The following is a 10,349-nucleotide window of genomic DNA, read 5'->3' as shown; positions in this document are numbered from 1 at the left end:
ATCACCCCCCTTCCCCTCTCCCCCACCGCCATCAGCCCTCAGTTTGTTCTCAGCATTCAAGAGTCTCTCATAGTTTGCCTCCCTCCCTCTCCCCCACTATTTTCCCCTTCTCCTCCCCCATGGTCCTCTGATAAGTTTCTGCTAATCCATCTATAAGTGAAAACATATGGTATCTGTCCTTCTCTGCATGACTTATTTCGCTCAGCATAACACCTTAGAGTTCCATCCATGTTGCTACAAATGGCAGGATTTCATTCTTTCTCATTGCCATGTAGTATTCCATTGTATAGATAAACCACATCTTCCTGATCCATTCATCCGTTGATGGACACTTAGGCTGTTTCCATGTTTTGGCTATTGTTGAGAGTGCTGCTATGAACATTGGGATACACGTGCCTCTATGCATTAGCACTCCTGTATCCTTTGGGTAAATTCCTAGCAGTGGTATTGCTGGGTCATAGGGGAGTTCTATTGTTAATTTTTTGAGACATTTGCACACTGTTTTCTAGAGGGGCTGTACCAGTTTACATTCCCACCAATAGTGTAGGAGGGTGCCCATTTCTCCACATCCTCACCAGCATCTAGTGTCCTCTGATTTGCTCATTTTAGCCACTCTGACCAGCCTCAATGTGGTTTTGATCTGCAGTTCCCTAATGATGAGGGACACTGAGCATCATTTCATGTGTCTGTTGGCCATTTGGATGTCCTCTTTGGAGAAGTGTCTGTTCATATCTTCTGCCCATTTCTTCACTGGATTATTTGTTTTTCGGGTGTGGAGTTTGGTGAGTTCCTTATAGGTTTTGGATCCTAGCCCTTTATCCAATATGTCATTTGCAACTATCTTTTCCATTCCGTCAGTTGCCTATTAGTTTTATGGATTGTTTCCTTTGATGTGCAGAGGCTTTTTATCTTATTGAGATCCCAACAGTTTATTTTTGCTCTTGATTCTTTTGCTTTTGGGGATGTGTCAAGTAAGAAATTGCGGTGGCGGTCAAGGAGGTTGTTTCCTGCTTTCTCCTCTAGGGTTTTGATGGTTTCCTGTCTCATGTTCAGGTCCTTTATCCATTTTGAGTTTATTTTTGTGTATGGTGTGAGAAAGTGATCTAGTTTCATTCTTCTGCATATTGCTGTCCAGTTCTCCCAGCACTATCTGTTAAAGAGGCTGTCTTTTTTCCATTGGATACTCTTTAACGCTTTGTCAAAGATTAGTTGGTCATACATGTGTGGGTCCAATTCTGAGTTCTCTATTCTATTCCATTGGTCTGTGTGTTTGTTTTTGTGCCAATACCATACTGTCTTGATGACAGCTTTGTAGTAGAGGCTAAAGTCTGGGATGGTGATGCCTCCCGTTTTGGTTTTCTTCTTCAATATTACTTTGGCTATTTGGGGTCTTTTGTGGTTTGATACAAATTTTAGGATAGTTTGTTCTAGCTTTGAGAAAAATGCTGGTGCAATTTTGATTGGGATTGCATTGAGTGTGTAGCTTTGGGTAGTAGTGACATTTTAATAATATTTATTCTTCCAATCCATGAGCATGAAATGTTTTTCCATTTCTTTGTGTCTTCTTCAATTTCCTTCATAAGTTTTCTATAGTTTTCATCATACAGATCTCTTATAACTTTGGTTAGGTTTATTCCTAAGTATTTTATGGTTTTTTGTGCAATCGTGAATGGGATCAGTTTCTTGATTTCTTTTTCTGTTGCTTCATTATTGGTGTCTAAAAATGCAACCGATTTCTGTACATTGATTTTGTACCCTGCCACTTTGCTGAATTCATGGATCAGTTCTAGTAGGCTTCTGGTGGAGTCTGTCGGGTTTTCTATGTAGAATATCATGTCATCTGTGAAAAGTGAAAGTTTGACTTCTTCTTTACCAATACCAATGCTTTTTATTTCCTTTTGTTGTCTGATGGCTGATGCTAGGACTTCCAGCACTATGTTAAACACAGTGGTGAGAGTGGACATCCCTGTTGTGTTCCTGATCTCAGGCGGAAAACTCTCAGTTTTTCCCCATTGAGGATGATGTTAGCTGAGGGCTTCTCATAAATGGCTTTTATGATGTTTAAGTAAGTTCCTTCTATCCTGAATTTATTGAGGGTCTTTATTAAGAAGGGATGCTGTATTTTGTCAAATGCTTTTTCTGCATCTATCTACAGGATCATATGGTTTTTCTTTTCTTTGTTAATGTGATGTATCACATTGATTGATTTGTGAATACTGAACCAACAAGTACCTTTTAAAAACACAGACTTTCCACCTGGGTTCAGCCTGGATCCACAACTTAATAATTTTGTGACCCTGGGCAAACCACACATTACCTTTAAGTCTCAATGACCTCACCTCTGGAAGGGGGGATAAAGCTGCCCATCTCACTAGGCTGTAAATATGTTAAGTGCATCAGCAAATGCAGTTTCTTCCTTTCAGTGGAGTAGACCAGAGGAAGAAGGCCAAGTAAAGAAACTTCCCTCTCTACTTCCATCCCCCAGTGTTCCCATCATATTGTCCTGAAATTCTTCCCTTCCTCAACCTTCTGAGGTTTTCAGCTGGGATATCCTGGAGCTCCCCTCCTACAGTGAGGGTTGAGCCTCTCCCTCCTTGCACCTGCTAGGACAACGACCCCACCCACTAAACAGCCTCTCCTCTGTGCCTTGTCCTCAGGAACAAGACAACCTGGCTGATGCAGAGGAGCGCTGTGACCAGCTGATCAAGAACAAGATCCAGCTGGAGGCCAAGGTGAAGGAGATGACAGAGAGGCTGGAGGACGAGGAGGAGATGAATGCAGAGCTCACTGCCAAGAAGCGAAAACTAGAAGATGAGTGCTCTGAGCTCAAAAGGGACATTGATGACCTGGAGCTGACGCTGGCCAAAGTGGAAAAGGAGAAGCATGCAACAGAGAACAAGGTGAGGGCAAGATCTGGTGAGAGCCAGAACAAGATCTGGCTCCAGCCCAGATCTCCTCAGGATTCCCAGACCACAAGGTGATCCTGGTCCTTGGCATTGGACATCCCCATAGAGGTCTCTGGGCTGGTGACCTTTGGACTCTAAATGGGATGGGGGTCTTGGTCGGCAGGTGAAGAACCTGACAGAAGAGATGGCTGGGCTAGATGAGATCATCGCCAAGCTGACCAAGGAGAAGAAGGCTCTGCAAGAGGCCCACCAGCAGGCCCTAGATGACCTCCAGGCCGAGGAGGACAAGGTCAACACCCTGACCAAGGCCAAAGTCAAGCTGGAACAGCAGGTGGATGATGTAAGTAGATTGTCACAGGGTCTAGAAATATCATGTCTGTGTCCATGTGTGTTTGTGTGTGTGTATGTTTAGAGGGATGGGATTGGAAAGTATTCTCTCCCCTGAAAAGGGGAAGCATGATCAATTATGAGTTATGCATCTCATCCTACTGATATCATCAACAGTAGAGATGGGCTTCCTTTTTTCAATTTAGGTTCAAGCTTTTATATCTGTGCCTTCAACCATAGGATTTAGAGTTATCACATAAAAACATGATACATTTCTTTGGGAATTTTGTGAGGCTCCTCAAGAAGGATCTTTGGACCTCTAATATTTTAGGCAGGATTATTGTTCTGCAGATAATTCTTTGTGCATTTGTCCCTGGGATCATTTATCACCCCACGGTATCATTATTGAAGTCTCTGTCTCAGCTATAAGACCAAAAGCTGCCTTTAGGTGGAACTTGGATTTATTCAGTGTTGTGTCTAAAGTGCCTAGCACAGGCCTGCAAGAGATTACAGGATGTTGAATGAATGAAGGCAGCTTTGGGGTTTCACCATACAGCCATTCATTAAATCATCTATCAAATGGTTACTGAGCATCCCTCTATACCAAGCACTCTCCCAGTCCTCTGACCCACTCTGGGGAAGCTTTTCCAAGTCCTGGACATTTCTTAGGATTGCCCATCCCTGGAGTGACTGAACCTCCAAATCACCAAATCAGGATGATTGATCTTACGGGGCACACTGGTCCTTCTCTCCACCAGCTGGAGGGGTCCCTGGAGCAGGAGAAGAAGGTGCGCATGGACCTGGAGCGTGCAAAGAGGAAGCTGGAGGGCGACTTGAAGCTGACCCAGGAGAGCATCATGGACCTGGAGAACGACAAGCAGCAGCTGGATGAAAAACTGAAAAAGTAGCGTGCTCCCCTCCCTGGCACCCTTCCTCCCCCTCAGCTCAGTGGCCTGTTCTGCTCATGACATTACGTGCTCCCCAAGATGCCCATCCTCAGAGGCCACAGTCCCATGTGGCCTCCATCAGTCACCGGAGGCAGAGGCCTCCAGGAAGAGGACTCTCCTCTCCCAGACACATGTAGTGGGGCCCTCACAGTTTTCCATGGCAAAAACTTGAACTTGGATCCCTCAAGCCTTTTCTTCCTGTTGGGCAGTGGAAAGGGATGAAAATTAACAGCTTGCTGCCTTTTTCACACAAGTCTCTTTGGAGACCAGTTGCTTAACACAGAGGAAGTCTCCGCACAAAAGCCTCTCAGGAAAGGCTTTTCAGGTCCTTTGTGGAGAATCTGGAGGACCACAGAGAAACAGGTCAGCTGTCACACTTGAGCAGTTCAGGATCCTATGAACTTGCAGATCAAATCCTTATTGCAAGTCCTACTAAAATATATAGATCCACTTTCCACACTTGGGAAACTGAGGCTGAAGGATATATTTGGACAATAAAGGATCTTATGGTGCTTTAAGTTCAGGATTTTGAAAGGCTCTTAGAGTTATCATGATTTCTTACTCATTGGGCTTGTATCTGTCCAGGAATCTTCACACTTCCCCAGATGCAGTGTTTATTGAATGAACGAATGACTATATTATCCCATGGACACTCAAACCACTGTCTAAGGATGGTATTTTGAGGGCTTTTACCAAAGCGAAATTGAAGGCTCAGAAAGATTAACCAAAGTGTCTAAAGTAACAGTAACAATTAAAGTCCATCAGAACGAAAAGGGGCCTTTGAAACCATCTCATTCAACATCCTCATTCTACGAGATCACAGAGGGGAGTCCCACAGAGTCCAGGTCTTGTCACTCCGCCTGTGGTGCTCTGCCAATTATGTTTTTTGCTGGACATCAGCCCTTCAGCATGTGTTGCATTTTCAGGGATCCTACATCAACCCAGACGCTATTTTTTTTATGAAATCCTGCTCTTTGTATTACCATTTCCAACCACTGGTGGGCCCTCCAGGTGCCCAATTAACCTTCCTCACCTTACCCTCCCCCCTTCTCCACAGGAAGGACTTCGAACTGAATGCCCTCAATGCGAGGATTGAGGATGAGCAGGCCCTGGGCAGCCAGTTGCAGAAGAAGCTCAAAGAGCTTCAGGTAAGGTGTGGTGGGATGCCTAAGCTGAAGTCCCTGGGCTGGCTGTCAGCACCCTCAACCCCCTCCTCCAGGATGTCCTCCCCCAGCATTACAGGCACTATGTCCATGAAGGGAGATGCTGAGCTACCACAACACATTCATGAAGCACCCCTTGGAGGGGCTGGGTGATCCAAGGATGACATAGGAAGAGACCTTGAAAAGGTCACAGGTGTAGGGGACAGAAATCCTGGATTCCTGTCTCAGCTCTGGCTTAGCTGGTGACTGTGGGGAACTCAGTCCATATCTCTGAGTCTCTGTCTCCACTGTTACCAATGGCTTTTAAGGTCCCTTTAGCCCTGGTAGTCTGTGACTTCTGTTCTTACCTTAGAGCAGACACCATTTTGGTCTTTAGATAAACAAAGCTCTCTCATTCTAACCTTTTAATAGTTTTGCCCCTAAACTGCTTAAAATATCCCTAGAAGATAAGTCTCTTTGTCCCTCTTAAATAGTAAGCTTCAATCCCCTTTCCTTCCAATAGACAATGTATGATGTTTGGGCCTGAAGGAGGGCTAGCTCAGCTGTCCAAAACATATTCCCCAAATCCTTTTATTTCCACTTCTCTGCTGGTAGAACTGAACTGACTTGCCATTCCAGACAGGCCAGGGATATTCTAGAACCCTGGGATGGAGGCTCCACTGGAGGGCTGCAGGCAGTGGGTCTGAGCTCTCTGTGTCCCGGCCCAGGCTCGCATTGAGGAGCTGGAGGAGGAATTGGAGGCCGAGCGCACCGCCAGGGCCAAGGTGGAGAAGCTGCGCTCAGACCTGTCCCGGGAGCTGGAGGAGATCAGCGAGCGGCTGGAAGAGGCTGGCGGGGCCACGTCTGTGCAGATCGAGATGAACAAGAAGCGCGAGGCCGAGTTCCAGAAGATGAGGCGGGACCTGGAGGAGGCCACGCTGCAGCATGAGGCCACGGCAGCGGCCTTGCGCAAGAAGCATGCCGACAGCGTGGCCGAGCTGGGCGAGCAGATCGACAACCTGCAGCGTGTGAAGCAGAAGCTGGAGAAGGAGAAGAGTGAGTTCAAGCTGGAGCTGGATGATGTCACCTCCAACATGGAGCAGATCATCAAGGCCAAGGTGCCCACTCACCTTCCTTGCACCCAATTCCCTCCACCTACCTCCACTTTCCGTGCATGTCTCCTCTCTTCCCTGATGTCGTTTCCCACTTCCCTTCTTCCACCCTGTTCTCCCATCCTCTCCTTTCCATGCCCCTCCTCTTCACTTCTGTAAACGTACCTCTTACAACCCTTCATCCACCATATCTACTTCCCTTCCTCCCTCAGGCTAACCTGGAGAAGATGTGCCGGACCCTGGAAGACCAGATGAATGAGCACCGAAGCAAGGCCGAGGAGACCCAGCGTTCTGTCAACGAACTCACTAGCCAGCGGGCCAAGCTACAGACCGAGAATGGTAAGCCCCCTCTCCATATCCCCCCACTTCCTAAGCCACTCAGCCTTGGGGAGACACTCACATACATGTACACACACACGCACACACACACACACACACACACACATATCTTCAGAGAATGGTGCCTAACAGTTAGGGGAGGGGTTGTGAGGAGATAGAAAGGTGGCTGACCTTCCAGAGTTGAGTGTGCCTTGGCTCTTCTCCAGGTGAGCTGTCCCGGCAGCTGGATGAGAAGGAGGCTCTGATCTCCCAGCTGACCCGAGGCAAGCTCACCTATACCCAGCAGCTGGAGGACCTCAAGAGGCAGCTGGAGGAGGAAGTTAAGGTGAGGCCTAGACTCAGGCCACTTGGTCCAGGCAAGAAGCAAGCAGGTCCCAAGAATGAGGCTTGCTGTTTTTCCATTGTTCTCCCATTTTCCAAAAGGAGTAGTAGCCCAGAGCCTACCACATGCTTCCTAAATCTATTGCCCAGGCTGAGGCCCTCTGCCTTTCTGCTGCCATCTCTGGAGGGAGAGGGGCATGGGGTAAAGGGTGCCTGGGTTGGGGAAAGTGAGGCAGTGGGGAAGAGGAAAAAACTAAGGAGGAATGATTGCCTTGGCTGGGCACAAGTATAGGATGCAGAAACTGTACAAATAGGTCCTGAGATTAGCAGGGCAATCTGAAAACTAGAGAAAGAAACTAGGGGTGCCTGGGTGGCCCATTCAGTTAAGTGTCTGACTTCAGCTCAGGTCATGGTCTTGTGGTCTGTAGATTCAAGCCACGCATCAGGCTCTGTGCTGNCAGGAGGAACAGGCCAACACCAACCTGTCCAAGTTCCGCAAGGTGCAGCACGAGCTGGATGAGGCAGAGGAGCGGGCAGACATCGCCGAGTCCCAGGTCAACAAGCTGCGGGCCAAGAGCCGTGACATTGGCACCAAGGTGGGTCCCTCCTCTGGGCCCCACTAGTTACCCCATGTCAGCACACCCGCCAACATCAGTGCCCCCCAGACAGGGCCCCCTCACACCAGGGATGCCTCCTCTTCATTCATCCCCCACAACTGAACCATGAGGGAGGTGAGGTAATGCCATCCTCTGTGATTTCTAAGATTCTTCCAGCTCCAATTTTCAATGATTTTGTGAATCCCAGCCCTAAGGTGGTCAGCAACCCTGGAAGACGCCAATTTGTATACACCCACTATGTCTATGTCTCAATTCCGCCCCCAACCTCTCGTCTCCTCTTGTTTTCCACCTAGTTTGAGCCTACAGCCTTGTAACTCAGCCCTAAAATGGATATCCCAGAGGACCTCCTTGTCCTCACCCAGGCTTCTTCCCTCTGGCTGACCTCAGAGCCCTGCCCTCCAGCCCTCGCCCCTCCACACAAACCCTTAGGATACATCCTTCACCACAATGGGGGCCTCTCTCAGGCCCAGAGCAGTCCCCCACCCCATCAGGTGCCCATCCCCCCTTTGTTTTCTATGCCTATCCCTGCTCAACCCCCACCTCCCCAGAGCTAATTTGGACTTTGTTTCCTTTCACAAGGGCTTGAATGAAGAATAGCTTTTCCACGTCTTCTTGATCTGCCCAGTCTCGAGGGTGCTGACGAAGCCCCCGGTTCTGGAGCCTATATAGCAGCCCCTTTGGATGAAGCAGAATAAANTGAGATTAGCAGGGCAATCTGAAAACTAGAGAAAGAAACTAGGGGTGCCTGGGTGGCCCATTCAGTTAAGTGTCTGACTTCAGCTCAGGTCATGGTCTTGTGGTCTGTAGATTCAAGCCACGCATCAGGCTCTGTGCTGACAGAGCCTGGAGCCTGCTTCAGAATCTGTGTCTCCCTCTCTCTCTAGCCCTCCCCTACTCGTACTCTGTCTCTTTCTCTCAAAAATAAACATTTTAAAAAAATTTTTAAAGAAAAAGGGTGGGGGAGAATATGACCTTTTAAAAAGTCCAGGGCTTCAATCCTAACTTGCCCCTTAGAGCTTGGTAATCTTGGGAGAACCACCTAACCTCTCTGAGCCCCTATAAATGAGGACGAGGTCGATAATGCCTGCTGCAGTGAGGGGCAAGGAGTGGTGGGCATGGCACATTGTGTAAACTGTACAATGCTATATGGACACGCTTTGTTATCAATCCTCAGTAGACTGTTTCGGGTCCACAGGGGATTTAGAGATAGATGAGGTACCAGGGAGGATGGATGGAGAAACTAGAGTGGGCATGTGGACACAGACCGGGGTTGTACTCTAGAGAAAGCTGAGCCCGCCTCCCGGTGCCCGCCCCTCCCCAGGCAAAGAATGCCCTGGCCCACGCGCTGCAGTCAGCCCGGCACGACTGTGACCTGCTGCGTGAGCAGTACGAGGAGGAGACGGAGGCCAAGGCTGAGTTGCAGCGCGTCCTGTCCAAGGCCAACTCAGAGGTGGCCCAGTGGAGGACCAAATATGAGACAGATGCCATCCAGAGGACCGAGGAGCTTGAAGAAGCCAAGTGAGTCCCAGGCAGCCTGCCTTTCGCTGAGGCCACTCTGCAGGCAGGACACACCCCTACCCAAACCTGGGAAGATTCTGTACCTCGTAATGGATGTTTGGTCAGGTTTTGACAACACAGGAGAACCCTGTCTGGGGGGCCCCACTTCTTTCTCCTCTCAGGGAAGCTTTTTGCTCGCGTTATGTTTCTCATCCGAATATAAGACGAACAAAAGGTTTGTCTGAGGGCAGAGTGCTTCCACCTGGGGCAGGGGGCTGGGGTGGTGGTGGGGGGTTGCAGAAGCCCATGTGTCTTCCATGTCTGTGTCCTAGAGGCTGGCCCAGGGTCAGAGGAGGCCACCTGGAAAGCCCTCTTGGGTTCTGTGGGTCTTCACAATCTGCCACCAAGACCCTCCACCTGCCTGGTTCTCAGCTCCCTGGGGCCTATCCTCACCTTCTCCAACAATGCTTCTGAATTTTCAAGGATTGTTTTCTAGAACACTCATGTTGTTTCCCCTTGTCCAAATCTACACCCTCCATCCTCCCCACCCTCTCCCCTCCACCACATCCCCACTGCCCCGGGCAGGAAGAAGCTGGCCCAGCGGCTGCAGGACGCAGAGGAGGCCGTGGAGGCCGTCAATGCCAAGTGCTCATCCCTGGAGAAGACCAAGCACCGGCTGCAGAATGAGATCGAGGACCTGATGGTGGATGTGGAGCGCTCCAATGCAGCTGCCGCAGCCCTGGACAAGAAGCAGAGGAACTTCGACAAGGTGAGCCCGGGCTGGGGGCCTCAGCCAGGGGCCCAGCAGGGAGGCCAGTGGCATCACGAAGACTGGGACCTCCTCCTTAAGGGCAGGGGAGGAGGCTGAGCCCAGCCCAGGGGCCTGGGCAGGCCTTGGAGTGGGGCTGGGGCTGGGGGCCATGCAGTGAGCCAGGTCCCCACAGATCCTGGCCGAGTGGAAGCAGAAGTATGAAGAGTCGCAGTCAGAGCTGGAGTCCTCACAGAAGGAGGCGCGCTCCCTCAGCACAGAGCTCTTCAAGCTCAAGAATGCCTATGAGGAGTCCCTGGAGCATCTGGAGACCTTCAAGCGGGAGAACAAGAACCTTCAGGGTACGCTGGGGCCTGAGAGGCCTGGGAGGGG

At 49.5% G+C, this 10,349-nt stretch overlaps 1 protein-coding gene across 1 annotated transcript in view; it reads left to right on the top strand.

The window, feature by feature from the left end:
• Positions 1-10,349, top strand: part of LOC144236636 (myosin-7) — a 28,721-nt gene that overhangs the window by 8,886 nt on the left and 9,486 nt on the right. Inside the window, exons 21-30 of the mRNA XM_077770259.1 lie at positions 2,658-2,900; positions 3,070-3,246; positions 3,992-4,137; positions 5,238-5,328; positions 6,051-6,440; positions 6,647-6,773; positions 6,980-7,098; positions 9,033-9,229; positions 9,794-9,977; positions 10,153-10,318. Of these exons, the coding sequence (XP_077626385.1) occupies positions 2,658-2,900; positions 3,070-3,246; positions 3,992-4,137; positions 5,238-5,328; positions 6,051-6,440; positions 6,647-6,773; positions 6,980-7,098; positions 9,033-9,229; positions 9,794-9,977; positions 10,153-10,318 (1,840 nt within the window). The remainder of the gene's footprint in view (positions 1-2,657; positions 2,901-3,069; positions 3,247-3,991; positions 4,138-5,237; positions 5,329-6,050; positions 6,441-6,646; positions 6,774-6,979; positions 7,099-9,032; positions 9,230-9,793; positions 9,978-10,152; positions 10,319-10,349) is intronic.

This window comes from Crocuta crocuta, unplaced genomic scaffold (genome assembly GCF_008692635.1).
Source record: "Crocuta crocuta isolate KB4526 unplaced genomic scaffold, BGI_CrCroc_1.0 scaffold175, whole genome shotgun sequence".
NCBI classification, from domain to species: Eukaryota; Metazoa; Chordata; class Mammalia; order Carnivora; family Hyaenidae; genus Crocuta; species Crocuta crocuta.
The sequence above is the reverse complement of the archived record's forward strand: the minus strand, read 5'-3'. Positions and strand labels throughout refer to the sequence as shown.